We start from the raw sequence: 15,586 nt of genomic DNA on the forward strand, positions 1-15,586 counted from the left end.
TCCTCTGTATTATTCACACAAAGCAAGCATTTTTTAACTGAGGCTAAAAACCTTTTGGAAGGTCACATTCTTCCATGGTTAAATATTTTCCACTCAAAAGTTCTGAACCTGCACAGAGTTTATACACTCACACACTCATATTCTGAACTTTCAGGATGCTGTGAAAATAGATCCAAGCATGTGCTTGAAAGAAGCGTGCCTCCGCTCAGTTTTTAAATCCAATCTAGACATGCTCTCTAGTGATGAGGACAGGCATTATTGAGCAGGAGATGGGGAAATTTAGTCTTATGTGAGAGGTACATGAATTGTTTCGATTGTTTTACCCATTGATTGGAACGCCATAGGTCATTCTGCAGTCACAAGGGGTCTGTTTGCTCTCTTGTCCCAGCAAAGCCTGGGGTGATTTGTGCGTGCTCCCAGCAACCGGCCCTGAGAATGTTGGTATCGCCCTGTTCCCTTTCAGTCCGGGGCTGCTTCCGGTTCTGACACTTATCTGAAAATATGTAAGTTGCAACAGCAAAAGACGTATGCAGACACACCGCAGCATTAGAGGAACTCTCCACATCTGTGGCTATTTTCATGAAAGACATGCTCCATCCCACCTGACGCTGAGCCCAGCCTGCTGCATGCTGCAGCCTCCCCTAATAGCTGGCTACTCAGGCTAGCGCCTTGCTGCAGCTAACTTGTAAACAGACAAAAACTTGGACTCCAGCAGACAGAGAAGGGTGCTGCTCATGCCTTTTCTCTACCACAGGTGGTTTAAACATCACACCACAGCTGGTACCTATACAGAAATCTTTCTAGTTGCACAGGGTGGTTTTGCCTTTCTGTTTGAGGACAAAAAGAAAACATCCTGGCAAGCGATGCTAGATGTGATTCTTGCCTGCAACACTCTGCTACGTGCCTGGCATCAGACTGGGTAGTGAGGCGTTATCTCCCTGTTTAAAGAGCACCACATCCCCCTCCACACCCACACTCTTCCCTCTCCTCGCCCCTCCCCACATCCATCCCTGCAGAGACCCCCCAGGTGATTGAGACCAGATGCTTTTGGACTTCTTTCTCCCCACTCTGTTACCGCCACTAGGCTTCACAGAAAAAGTGTTGGTAATATCACCTTAGGTCTATCCTACACGACAGGAGGAAAGACAGATGTTAACCGTGGCCTCAGAGGGGGCAGGCAGTGAGTGGGTTTCTGAGGCAGTGGGTGAACAGGACTGCTGGAAAGTGTTCTGCAGGCTGTATCTGGCAGAGACTTCTCCCAGCTTCAGAAAGAATGTTTAAAAAGAAAACAAAAGAAAACCCAAAAAACAGTAAGAGCAGAGCAGTGTAGATTGTATTGATGTTAAAATGTAAACCAAGCAAAAAGGAAGACTGAGTTATTTTAGAAGAAGGTGGGGTTATTTTCCACTTCTATTCACCAAGCAAAGATAAAAAAGAAAGAAAATTTTAAAAGAGCTGTGGTTTTCCGGTTAGAAGAGCTTATGTTTTACTTTCCTGTGTACAAGATGTAGAGGGACTCTATGAATTACTCAGTTAAATCAGTCTCTAATTGGGTGAGGAAGCAAAGTACTGAAAAAAATATGCCCAAGCCAGCAAGCCTATAGTTACAAAAGAGCCGTTCACCAGGGTACGTAGTGAGCCTACCTGTGGCCTCAGCACTGCCACTGAGAGCTCTGCTGATTGCATCTCTGGTGCCATAAAATTCAGCCTGTGATGACTCTGAAGAAGGTACCAGAGCCCCATCTGCAGTGCATTTCCTAGCAATCCTGGTGTCACGCAGGACTGCCCAGCACAGTCTTCTCTCCAGCAACAGCACAGCTCCCTAGCAAAAGCAAGGTCCAAGAGACGAAACAAGGGAAAGCAAATGCTAAGAGCAGCTGGGACAGGTTCAGTTTTAAATGTTGCCACCCATGCTGTTCCAAACCCCGTGCTAAGTTCCCCTCCTGAACTGACTATAAGAAAATTTTGCAGTGAGTGAAATGGATTTATGATCAGAAGCGGTGGTTCCCCAGTACTTCTCATACTGCCAAGCGAGGCACCTCTTCTCAAATACAGGATGCATTTCCTGCCTTGAAAACAGAGGCAAGTTCTGCTGAGAGAAAGAAATCAAACCGAGCTCTCTAACGATGCGTTCCGTAAATGCTTATCCTCTTAGAGGAGAGCCACAGGGACCTGCAGTCAGTACCCTAGGGAGATCGGGTTGCCAGGTAAATTTGGGCAAGTCTGCTTTGGAAAGAATTTTGAAACCTACAGAGCTAAGAATGCTAAATAACGAGCTTTATTGCCACATGCTTGTGTTCTCTACACCTCTCCTTGGCTGCCCAGGTCCTCTAAAAGCTCTGCTAGTCTCCTTGTACCCCTCCACTTGGAAAAACAAACACTGAAAAGTGCATATTTTACAAGAGCAGCTCAGTTCTGCTGTGCTCGAGTCAGAGGATACTACAGTACCAATATTTTAGCCACTAGATGGCAAAAATCACCAGAGGTTGCTGCAGAGTGGCTGTCACAATGGCTATATCTGTTCCCCATTTTTCTGGGTTCAGGTTTAATCCTGTCTGCACCTGAAATACATTTTGACAAACGTAAACTTTAAATGTCCAAGGGGGAGCCTTAACAAACAAGCACAGCAAATTTGTGTCCAACCCCATTTCACTGAGACATCTGCAAGGGGCTGCATGTAAAGATGCCCAAAGGTGTCTTGTCCTTAGCTGGGTGGTTTAAGTTTTCCTGAATGGGCATGGAAACACCAGATATGAGGAAGTTAAAGAAAAAGGGGGGTGGGGAGGCAAACTGTAGTTTTTCTTGAATTATTTTCAACTTCAGGTTTTCTAATTTGGCCAGAGAAAAAAAAAATCAACAAAAAAATAAATTGCTACCACAATGCCAACAGCACAATATACTGTGAGGATAAAGCACTGCATAGAAGTGTTCCTAAGAGCGAAGACATCCTCACTTCGGTTGCTTTGGAATCAAGCCCTTACCAATCTTATTAGAGAGTCACACCCACACAGAAGAAAGAGGCAATAGGTACTGTATATACAAGGGTACCAACTGAATTAAAACTCTCATGTACGTCTGCTACATGGAATGCTTCCACGAAGCTCTCCAAAGCACTGACATTACATATTTCACTAGCATAATCTGAGCATCTAGCAACAGAGAAAAATTTATCTGTAGGATTGCTGCTGCTGCAGCCAGCACATCCCTGCAGCCCAGAAATCATAGAGGAATACCTGATGGATCTGTGGGTCGAGATTTGATTTACTTGTCCTCCCCACCACATAAGCTGTCACAACAACATGGTTGCTACTCCAAGTCCCATAGGGATGAAGGATCTGATTCACTGATTCCAGAAAATTATTATGAAAATAGGGAAGGAAATGGCTTAAGTCTATTTCTGTCTTCTTAGGGACTGTGGTCTTGCCCTAACCAGCAGCTAAGGAACTGCCTGCGCAGATCTTTTATGCCAGGAGCAAAAGGCCAGAGCTTTCCGAAATAGCAACTAAAGAGCATGTGGGGGTAAATGGGTGTCCCCAGCTCATAGCCAGGTGTGTTATTATACCAGAAAACCAACTAATCCTTACAGAAAGCCAGCAAAAATGAGAGAAGCTTCATGTACGGCTTATGATCTACTCTGGTAGCTCTGATGTCTGGAAAACAAAAAAGCAGCAAAACAATTTTGTCCTTGATATGTATTGAGTATGAATTATTTTTTTCAGTATCCATTACAGCAGCTTTTTCAGCCTTGCCATAATCCAAATCACCAACATTGATGAAAAAATCTCTGAATAACAGATCAATATGTCATGCAAAAACAGTATGTGCAATTTGCAAGTTTCCTCTGTTTTTAAAATGTCAGTGTTTACCTATTTCTAGCATGAAGTTGCTAGCATATTTCCCACCTCCCATTGGACAGTCCATACTAAAAAAAAAAAAAAAAAGGAAAAAATATACTTATGGAATAAAATTAGCTTAAGTTTTCAAAATAAACCTTCAGAGCTTTTAGGTGGGGAAAAGCTAAATCAGCTACTGATATTCAACTTGTTTTTTTGATTTCAAGTTTTTAATTAAATGAGCTGTAATTAATCCTGTTTTTTTCCTTTGTGTTGTGAAAATTTAGTTTCCATCAGTTTCCACTCCAGACTCACTTTGTGTGAACAAGGGTACGGAAGGAAAGGTGAACGAACCTTCAGAATGACTGAATATCATTAGGATGATAATCTGCCACCAAAACAAATTTAGTTTACCATAGTTATTTCCTTGAGAAGATGCTGAAAGAGTCCGACAGGTAGATGAACGCTCATGGTTTCTGGCTGAAAGCCTTTTCCTTATATTTCCATGGACAGATACAAAGCTAGATTTGGAAGCACTTTGCAGGGCAGCTATCGCTGAGGACAGACCCAGTCTTTCCCATCCCCTGTGCACTCTTCTTCTGCCTGGTAACGTGTTCTTGCTGCTTGGACAACAAGCTTTGATTAGGAAACAGATGTCCAGCCTAAATTAACACAGGGCAATTAGGACCCTTCACACAACTCCTAAGCCTCCTGGAACGCACAGGAGATGCAGGATTTCCCTCCCCATCTGTAGTCACACATGGCTGAGGAGTGATACGCATCCTCTTCTGGCCTCTCCCAGTAGCCAGGCTTCAGCCAAGGAGATTTTGGAGGCTTTTCCCCTGGCCTCCTGCCTGGGGCAGTCGGGTGCACTCTGGAGAGCCCAGAACTCTTTCCCTCAGGGAACAATACAGCCTGGGGCCCGAAGAGATGATTTCTGAATCTGAAAAACCTCAAAAATCACTGCACCTACTATCTTGGCTTCTGTGTACGCAAATGTCCTTCCAGCCTGCGAACTCGGAGCTAGAGCTGATTATTAAGTTGAAAAGGCCCCTTACAGACTGTGCTCTTTCCTCTCCTATCACCTCTATACTGGTCTTTCTGCTGCTTTCTAAAAGGACTCTGGCTCACCAAAAAACAGGACATAGGTGAACTACCGTTACCCCTTCACGTCCTCCTGCAACTCCTCACTGCAGGACTGCTCTCCTTGATGCACAGGTCCATCAGAGGAGCAGTGTCAGTTTCTGCACTGTATATCGCAGCCCGAGGCCTGATTTTACAGCACGGGTTATTCATGTTGTGCTTCTGGGATGTTGAGAGCCCCTGCGAGCAACAGTTTCACAGCTCTCAGAGCCTTGTGTCCTTCCAAGGACAGCGAGCTGCACCACACGGGGGTGCTAGGAAAGCGCAGGATGGAGATGCTGCACAGCAGAGCTGCTCCGGCTTCAAGGGTGACCAAGGAGGAAAAATTTGCTGGTGCTGCATTCAACACAGAAGGCGGGGCTGGCTTCTCTCTACCCTTCGGGCTAGTGCTCTGAAACCCAATTTCCCTTGACCATCTTTATTTCACTCAGTTGACTTGCATCCGTTGGCAATGTGCAAGAACAGAGAAATGTCTGTTAGCGCTCAGTTACAAATACAGATTAAAAAAGAGGGTGCACATAAGGAGCACTGCAATTCCTTGCTTCATGGAGCATTTTATTGCATTTCCTAGTGGTAACAGATTGATGCTATTGTGTCTCTTAGCATGGTCAATTTTTATCACAGGACTATTAAGAGCTTTATTTCTGGGTGGATCTTTTGTTTGAGGGAAAGTTTTTCCTCTAGATTCACAATCCATCCTTCGAAGCCTATGCTAACAAAGCACACTTCTTTTTATCTCACAGCACGCTGAAGGCAGCATTTGAGAGGCTTAAGCAACGTAAGTATTTACATCTTTCTTTCTGACCTGGGTTAAGACAGACATGTGATTGTGTTTGCCCCCTCTGGGGTCGTTCCTTCTCTTCCCCCTCACACTTCTAATGTTTCTGTCCCTGTCCTTACTGTGGAGAGTGGAGGGAAAGGGCACTCAATAGAGTCCTTCCCCAAGGCTGGGCATCAAATCCAATCTCTGGAGGCACAGAAAATCGCTTGTTCCTCAAACTAGTCTTACCTGGATCAAATCACATAATATTAGCACGGTTCCCACCTCTACAAACCACTAACGTCAAAACAGCATGCTTGTTTACTGTGCCCAAGTCCGAGCTAAAACCTTTCACACAGGAAGGGCACCACCACCATAGCCAATAGGACCATGCACCTGGGTGCTGGCACCTGCTCTTGATGTAAAAACAACACCCTTAGAAAAGCAGCTGGTGAATTAAGGTATTCTTAGAACTTGGGTGGGGGAGTTCAACAGGCTCTGGGGAGACCTTACAGCAGTCTTTCAGTATCAAAAAGGGGCCTATGAAAAGCTGGAGAGGGACCTACCAGGGAGTGTATTGACAGGACAAGGGGTAATGGTTTTAAACTAAAAAAGGGTAGATTTAGATTAGATATAAGGAAGAAATACTTTACTCTGAGGGCAGTGAGGCACTCGCACAGGCTGCCCAGAGAAGCTGTGACTGCCCCATCCCTGGACACATTTAAGGCCAGGCTGGATGGGGCTTTGGGCAGCCTGGGCTGGTGGGAGGTGTCCCTGCCCATGGCAGTGGGGTGGAAGTAGGTGATCTTTAAGGTTCCTTCCAACCCAAACCATTCTGTGAGTCTATAAGTTTCGGAAAATGCAGGGCTCCATTTCAGAGCCACCAAAGCTGACAAATGCAGACATGTTACCAGCCACTGGCATCAGCCAGGTGGCCTGAAATTCAGCCTGTCTTAGCTGACCCTTGAAAATCCTCAGCTTGCAACAACCTCTGATGATGTTTGTGCAAGGCTGGAGGCAAATGGCAAAGAATATCCAGCGGCATAGAGGAGGGAAAGGCAGACTCCAGGGGGATGATGGGCATCAGTTCCCTCCTTCCCTCACCCCACATCTATGGCTGGGGTAAATGGGTCTGTGAAGAAATGCAGCCAGCCTCTGCATTTGCCAGGGCTGCTCTGAGTGGGTGCTCCAATTCTGCAGCAAGCTGTCTTGCCCATGTATGTGCAGGCACTGAGAGGACCTGCAAAAAGCCCTGTTCAGGTTGTGTGAACCCTCAGCAATGTCAGGCTCCCTGTGTTTCTGCATGCACTTTTTTTTAAGGCTGCTTCTCTCATGGCAAATTGTACAGTGTCCACATCTCAGAAATATCTCCTGAAAATGTGACTTTACATTTAAAGACCTTACCACTGACTGCATATGAATTCTTATCTGTTTTAGAAATTGAAAGCGTTGGAAACTCTCACATCCAGCTAGCAGTCATGCTGAAGGATGAACTGAAAGGAATAGAGGAGTTCCGAGAAAGACAGAAGGAGCAAAGAAAAAAGGTGAGGAATCAGCAAAACTTGGAAACATGTTGGGTCAGTGGTCCATTCTGATGACCTGCCTCCAGCCATAGGCTGGGAATAGTGCAAAAGATGATAAAATGTGCCCAGCGTATCCTGTTCACTCCATGTACTAGACTGTGGAAGAACGACTTTCTGAGCCCAGCTAGAAGTTATGTAATGCTCTGAACTCAGGAGACAGAAGCTTTAGTCACTTCTACTGTCTCTGTGTAACTGCAGATACTATTCTTATCCCCATAAGAACTTAATTCATCCTTTCCTCTTTTTATACCTGCACTAAGTACATTGCTATGGCATGATCCTGCATGATCTCTAACATGCACTAAAATAAAAGGATAACACAAACATCTAAAATCATAAATGATCATAAATAATCATTTATGATCATAAATGATCATAAAATCATTTTAAATTCATAAAATGAATGTTATGCTGAATGCAGCACACATGTTGAGTTACAGATACTGGGAATAGCATCTAGTTGATGTTATATAATAAAAATCAGAGTATATTTAAGGCTATTTCATTTTCTAGGGTCTTATTCAGCTCCAAGTCACTTGAAAAAGTAGCTCTTCACAGAGACAAGTGGTCATTCTTAGTCCTCTGGTTCCACAGGCTTGAAGACAAAGAGCTGACAGTCACTTAACACTGAAAACAATGACTTAAGGAGCAGTAAAAATCAAATATCCAGTCCTATGCCAATTTCAAACAAATGAAAATATATATGGGCATTTTCCAATGCAGCAAAACTCACATCTACAACCCAGACACACAGGAACTTAGAGCAGCACAGAACTGAATACGAGAGTGGGTAAAACCAGCTCTGCTTCTGACTGTGTTGCTACTGAGATCTGAAGTTCACAACAATCCGATAAAGCAAATTATGCATGCAAAGACAGACAGTGTGCATCTCAGTCATCAGCATTCCTCTCCCACACCCACGCTTCACTACTGGGATCCGCAAAGAGAGAGCCTCTCTCTCCTGTTGGAAACAATAAGCCTGTAACTCAAATGGGAACTGTTATAGGGGCCTGGGGAAAAGGTAAAATCTCCTTTGGAGTCTCAGGACCCCATCGCAAGCTGTTCTCTCTGTCTAGCATGTGGCTGTAAGGAAGCCAACATCAGACATGCTAGAAGGTGTCAGTATTTGTGGTGATCTCACAAAACACTATTTAGTGTTTGTGCTGGCTCTGCTGTAGCTGCTTTCAGGACTGTGCTGTTCAGCCTGATGTCAAGCAAGCCTCTGGGTGGCCCTGGAGGGAGTTTTTCTTGAGCAGAATGTAAAGATCAAAGGACCAGAAGTCCCACTGAAGAAACCCAGCCCCCGCCAAATAGGAGCATATCTCACTGTCACACATGGCTGGGCACACCACAATTAAAGCCATGAAAGAAAATTCAGCACTGTCTTCCCAATGTTGACCAGATTATGTCATGGAAATCACATTGCAGTGAGCATAAATTTGCCAGAAGCAATTGAATATAAATTACAGAAAAATTGTTTGGGTTCAAAATGGACAAGTACCCTTGCTCACATGGGTGAGACAATGGTTTGTCTCTTGAGCCAGCAGATGAACTCTACTAGCAGAGCTGATGGGCACCGTAACTAAGTGTTATGCTATTTAATCTCCTTACGGGAAAAAAAAAAAAAAAGGAGGCAGAAAATGAAGACCTACATCCTCTCTGCTATTAATGGAAACCACTGAGGCAGAATTATCTTGGATTTTTTTTATCTTTTTTTAAACTGATACCGATGCTCCCTGTGTCACTTAGAAACCTGTCAGTTATAAAAGCAGAGTGAGGTAATTTTCCCCACAGGCCTGTGGCTCATAGGAAGACTCTGACAATGACTTTCTAAGAAAGGGGGAAAAGTCCAAAGAAAGAAATACTTATTCCTGTGTGTTTCTTACAGTACGAGTTTGCAATGGAGCGCATGCAAAAGAGCAAGTTGTCCTACTATAAGAAAACAATGGAGGTAAGCAAGGAGGTCCTGTGCAGGTATCTCAGCGCAAACCAGTTCCAGTTGTAGACAGGGTGAAATCAGTATCACGTGTTCCTCCCTGTGAAGAAAAGTCAAGAATGTGTGTGTGAGTGTAACTGTGTAAGAGCACAAGTGTGTGTGTGTGTGTGTGTGAGAGAGAAAGAGGATGTGATTCCTGCCAGGAGGAGAAAGCTAATCTTCCCTGCCAAACGCTCTGAAGAGTCCAAAACAGACACTCAGAAAGGAATTAAGTTAAATTCAAACAGGATTTGACTCTTTCTAGGTGAATATACTTGCAGGAGAAAATGTAATTTCCCAGTCTGTGTAAATAGCATTTTAAAAACAGTGAGGGAGTCTTGCAAACTGAAGGTAACCTCTCCAACTGGAAGTCTCGCAGGTACAGGAACTGCAGACTGCTGGGTTTGGTTTCCAGGGGACAATTGCCTCTAAGGAAAAGTAGTTGCAGACCTGTCAGCACTACAGCTGGAAGGGTACTGACAATTTGTATTTAAACATGGCTGTTGTACCAAGTGAAGCTCTAAGAGAGCTCTTTTGGTGCAAATAAGGATTTACTTGGCTTCTGAATACTCCATTGGGACTGTTACCTGTGTGGGGCTGGCTCTGCCTCACAGCTTGGAGCAGCGGGCAAGACATCCATCAGCCACCTGATGCTCCAAGTCACCCTGTGGAAATAACAGTCTGTCCCCACCCGTACCCTGGGGAGCTCGGGCTCTAACCTGGGCTCTGTGCTGTAGCTCAGGCAGCTGCCTGATGCGCCGATGATGCTCGCACTGCCTGCACACCCGTGCGGAGCAGCCACGGCAGGCGATCACCTCTGCAGGGAGCTGGCTCAGGTTGTACAGAGAGAACAATTTCAGGGCTGTAAGAAGAGGGCCTGATTTATGCTGCTAGACCCCTGCCTGGACTTTTCCGTTCTATTTTTAATAAGCATCTCTTTATGGTGTCACAGGGAGTTTCCTCCTTTGTACAAACCTGGACACTGATTTCTTCCCCCAGCCTGCAAAAGAGAAAGTGCCTTGAACGTCAAGTTGGAGATAACCCAGCTCTGTTCCCTAACCTCACATATGATTTCATTTCAACACAGTCAAAGAAGACGTACGAACAGAAGTGCAAGGAGGCGGATGAGGCCGAGCAGTCCTTTGAACGGACAAGTGCTTCAGGCAACCAGAAGCAAACAGAAAAGGTACCTTTGATGCCAGAGCTTTGGGGTGATGCCTAAAAGGGAGAAGGCTGGGGGTTTCTTTTTTAAGGTTCAACAGACTACAATTGAACAACTCATTCCACAGGGTGCCAGGTGTTGCTTTCCTTCTAATTAACCCATTAGAATCAAAATTGAAATGAAGCACCTTCCCAAGGAGATCTTCCTTCACCTTCTTCAGTAGGGCTTGGTAACCCTGATCTTGTCCTGTGATAGATCAGGGGTTTTTAAAAAGGCAGGGGAGGAACTGAGCTATCTAATTAGTTTTATTTATTTCAGGCTGTGATTTAATTGCTTCATGAGTTCTGAAAGCAAACTGAATGAGATTTTTCTCCAAAATTATTCATAAAAAAAAGAAGCAAGTCAGAAGTATGTCACGCAGTTAAGTTTTGCCTTTTGGTCGCTTACATTTAGTAGGCATAGCATCTTACATTAAAACACATCTTTTTCATATCATTTTTCTTCTTATGGTTAGCTTAATTTCAAGTAAATTTACAAACTCAAAAATAAATCATTGGAAATTAAGGCACTGCAGTCCTTCATTGCATCGTCTGATACTTGTAGCTGTCAATTCGCTAACTTTTAATGGGAACATTTCACAGCAGAACAGATGGAGAAAACAAAATAAACGAACTCCCTTTGGCTCAATAAAATCAGTGCAGCGTAAGCAAAAAGGATCAAAAATCATCTCAAGGAGTGGGGGGATGAAGACTAAAATCAGCAGCAACAGTTGACATTTTATTTCTAGCATTCCCTTATCTTTGATGAACAAAACCTTCCAGCTTAGCCATAAAGAGGGGATGAAACCCTGGCCCTACTGAAATTATGCCAGGACTCTTAGCAACTTCAATGGCATCAAAATCTGACCCAGCTCCTTTCATGCATAAGAATCCCAGGGTGCATCATTGCCATTATTTCCACACACATGCCAGCACATTTGAAAGGCACAGGGGCATCTCACAAGAAACACTGGCTGTTTAATTCTGCTCAGCACTTGCAAACAGTTTGAGTCAGGATGAAAATAAGAATGAAGCTTATGTTCCCAGCTTACTACACATTTTCCAGCCAGCTGTGATGAGGAATACGGTCATGAGAACCCCTACCTGAGCATTGTCTTGAAGGGCAGAAAGGGAGAATGTGTTATACTGATGTCTAGAGCTGTGCCTTAATTTACTGTCATCACCATCTGTGCAGAAAGACCTGGGAGAACAGAGCTGTCAATAATATCTGTATTTTCATTTGTTAAAAGCTGCAGATTAAAAAAAGAAAAAAAAACTGCTTAGAGTGAATTTTGCTTTTAGACTTCTGAGTTGTTATGGGAAACAGTCTGGCATTTGCAAAGTATTTCAAAGACTGTGTTCTTTTCATATGTATATTATATGAGAAGCTTGGGAGATGAAGATTTTTAACCGCCATTTTTTTCTGCTTATAAATATCTATTAGAAAAGCACCCTGGACATCATAAAACAGCAACTCAGCCAGCAGACAAGCTTCAGGCTGGGTCATGCTGGCACTGAGCTCCTATAGCAGGCATCCCTGAATGGACTGGTATAAGTTGCCAGATTTCCCCTGAAGCCTGTCAACTTACAACTACATCTGTGAAATCCTGGTCCCTTCTTCTCCGTAATCCATGTTCAACAGAATGGGTGGTTCGATTTGATGATCTTTAAGGTCTTTTCCAACCTAAATGATTCTATGATCCTGAAGGCAGAACAGCCAAGAAGTATTTGTACTTTGAGCTTTACCTTATGAGGGGAAAGGGAGGAGGCAGCAAAACATTGGGCTAGGAGCAAAAAAAACACAGTAATTAATTTGGGGTGTTTCTTTCTTTTCCTGTTTCAGAGTCAGAACAAAGCCAAGCAATGCAGAGATGCAGCAAATGAAGCAGGTGATACTCTATTTGTCACAGAACTAAGTTTTTTCTCAGCAAAAAACTACCAGCACACTGATTTTGACAGAGCACCACCTGAATCACCCAAGCTAGCCCTGTTCGAAGTCAGGTTTCCTGAAGTCACCTATCCAAAGACTAATGAGGAAGCTTCTAAACAACAGCAAACCTGAGAGACATTTACTTTCACTTGTGGACATGCAAATCTCATGCTGTCATTAAAGGTTTTATAGAAGACCTTCTGTAAGGACTTCACCCAGGAAAGAAAAGCTCTTCTTTAAGCAAGTTTGAAAGCACAATGACACTCAAATTGCCCCAAACCAACCCAAAACAGATACAGAGGCCCCAGATTCCCTGTACACGAGCATGGTGGCATGACTACATTCTTCAGCCAGAAACACAGTACGTGTCCAAAAGGACGTGTCCAGCAACACCTGAGCTGGTTCATGAGATCAGACCTGTCGCTCACTGCTCTTGTAGAAGCTTGCATTAAATCACAGGCTCTACCTGACCTGCCCAGCAGGGAAAGAGCCTAAGGACGGTCAGTGCCTAGGTACGGCCCAGGTTCTTGATCTCTTATTTGCATCGTCCCCGCTGTAAACTTTACAGATGATCTGCAGACCATGCACAGAGTCCTTAGTCTAGCATAAAGTTGCAAAGAAAAAAAAAAATATATATATATCCTGGCTGCCCACCAGTTTTAAGCTCACATATTCTTGTGATATACTTTAAGGCTGTGGTTTGACAAAGTAAACATGGCAAAAGCCACAGCAAAATCGTAATGGGAGGAAAAAGAGAAAGATGGTATCATTTTTTTCCCCTAACTGTTGGGTTTCTGTTATGTGTGTCTGTGTTTACAGAGAACGTGTACAAACAGAACATTGAACAGCTGGATAAGGTCAGGACAGAGTGGGAGCAGGAACATATCAAAACCTGCGAGGTAAACATTGACTTTTGCAGCAATATATTTGTGTGCTCTTTATTTTATCCTAGTTACAGTTATCGGTCTAAGACTTGAGATATTGTCCCAAGGGTTTTGCTGTTTGCTATACACCAAGTCTCAGCGTAAGAGATGTCTTTGCAAGAATGCTGCAAAACCTAAAGTAGATTTAGACATAGTTGCTGGCTGTCTCACTTGCTTACGTGCTCTTTGCTTGTTCAGCATAAGTAAGTAAATATATTGGAGGGAAATAACTGCAGAGGAGCAATATTTGAACTGGTACAACCCAGTTGCAAGCTTTTCTTGCCTGTTTTCAACTACAACGTTACTTAAGAATCCACTAGCTTTAAGGATGGTTCTCTATCACAGCCAAGATAAGACTGTTTCTCGAATAACTGCTTTGTGACAGAATGTAATTTCAGTAGAAGAAGAACAGGAATATATGAAAATGCAGTTTTAGTTTAAAAGATACATTCCAAAATGGAGACAAAAAGGATTACATTAATCCATGTTGTGGTTTAACCCAGTCGGCAGCTAAAAGCACCACACAGCTGTTCGCCCACCCTCCCCCCTCCCTCTCTGGGATGGGGGAGAGAATCAGAAAAAAGAAGCCTGTGGGTTGAGATAGAGACAGTTTATTAGGACAGAAAAATAATAATAATAAAAATGATAACAGTACTACTAATAACAATGTGTATGAAACAAGTGATGCACAATGCAATTGCTCACCACCCGCCGACCGATGCCCAGCCTATCCCCGAGCACCCTGACTAGCCAACCCTATATATTGCTCAGCATGACGCCATAAGGTATGAAATACCCCTTTGGCCAGTTTGGGTCAGCTGTCCTGGGTCTGTCCCCTCCCAGCCCCTGCTGCACCCCCAGCCTGCCCGCTGGCAGGACAGAGCGAGAAGCTGGAAAGTCCTTGGCTTGGTGTAAGCACTGCTCTGCAACAATTAAAACATCAGCATGTTATCAGCACTCTTCTCATCCTAATCCAAAACATAGCACCCTACCAGTTACTAGGAGAAAAATCTATCCTAGCTGGAACCAGGACAATCCATTAGAAACATTCCCTTTAGGTAACGTCTTGCAAGAGGTTTCCAGAGCAGCTTCTTACTGTAATGCAGGACAGGTTTGGGGGTTTGTTCCCCCCCAACCCCCCCCCCTTTTTTTTTTTTATATATCCCAAGTTCAATGGAGATTAAAAGTAAAATTTTCTTGTTAAGCTAAAAAATAATGTATTGTAGCATTCTGAGAGCAAACATATCTAAGCTGCTCAGAATCTTTATTTTGCATAGCATGTTATATCCACCTGCATTTTCTCTGTGCCTTGGAGTAATCTTCCAACTGAACGGTGATGGCTGGGGCAGAAGTCTTTATTTCCAGTGTGCTGAGGATGGACACAGAGATTTGCTCTCGGCTAGTAAGTTTTGCACAATTTATAGGAACTGGTTGACATCCAAATCAGCCACACATTTGGTCATAATGATCCTTCAAATTCATTTGTCCATCTGCTAAACTATGGTTTTGCTATGTTTACTTGTTTCAGGCTTTATTCCCACATAAAATAAAATGCCAGGAGAATAGCTTTCCTGTTCTCCATTTCCTCTTAAATATTACCTGTCTGGGAGCACTAGAAAGTCCCATGGCTGGCACAGCAGACTTCTCGTGGAAATTCTGCCAAGCCTTAATTTTCCCAAGATGCACATTCCACCCTTCTCAAAAGCCACCAAACAAGTAAAACATTCCACAACCTGGAACACTTTAATTCTCCCACATGGCCAAAGTCTTCATAGCCCACAGGGCTTGTGGCGGGCCCACCGCCTAGTTCAAACAGCCGGTCATGAAGGAATGGCATTTTTAATCCCTTCTTTAAAAAGTGCTTGTAGGTAGAACTGGCGGATTTCTTGAGACCTATTGAAGTACTAATGAGTACTAAAAAGCAGCTGAAGATCCCAAACTTCTGGCTGCACAGCAGGGAGGAATCTGGAAGCCGTCAGGTTGCTGAGGTCTGTAGCTAAGCACCAGGCACCGGCAGCCTAAAAGCCTGCCTAGCAAGTGGAAGCATGGGGATAATCTTTATCACAGGGCTGTGCCATCTTCCCTGGCATGAAAAGCCCTGGTCCAGAAGCAGTCTGTTGCACAAGCTGGCAGGGCACGAGGGATACGTCTAATACAACACCCTAATTTGCAAAGGGCTTGACAACCCCGAATCACTGCACTTCGCTTTGCTGAACTGCATTTTCTGGCCGGACACCAC

General features: G+C 43.9%; 2 protein-coding genes across 2 annotated transcripts in view; one reads left to right on the forward strand and one right to left on the reverse strand.

Annotated features, from left to right (window-relative positions):
* The window catches only part of SCAPER (S-phase cyclin A associated protein in the ER), a 230,997-nt gene that overhangs the window by 208,856 nt on the left and 6,555 nt on the right, over positions 1–15,586 (reverse strand). The gene's annotated exons all lie outside the window — the stretch shown is intronic.
* The window catches only part of PSTPIP1 (proline-serine-threonine phosphatase interacting protein 1), a 41,022-nt gene that overhangs the window by 12,356 nt on the left and 13,080 nt on the right, over positions 1–15,586 (forward strand). The window contains exons 4-9 of the mRNA XM_035553943.2: positions 5,720–5,754; positions 7,174–7,280; positions 9,208–9,270; positions 10,382–10,480; positions 12,338–12,383; positions 13,244–13,323. Coding sequence (XP_035409836.1) covers positions 5,720–5,754; positions 7,174–7,280; positions 9,208–9,270; positions 10,382–10,480; positions 12,338–12,383; positions 13,244–13,323 — 430 coding nt within the window. The remainder of the gene's footprint in view (positions 1–5,719; positions 5,755–7,173; positions 7,281–9,207; positions 9,271–10,381; positions 10,481–12,337; positions 12,384–13,243; positions 13,324–15,586) is intronic.

This window comes from Cygnus atratus, chromosome 11, assembly GCF_013377495.2.
Source record: "Cygnus atratus isolate AKBS03 ecotype Queensland, Australia chromosome 11, CAtr_DNAZoo_HiC_assembly, whole genome shotgun sequence".
Lineage (NCBI taxonomy): Eukaryota > Metazoa > Chordata > Aves > Anseriformes > Anatidae > Cygnus > Cygnus atratus.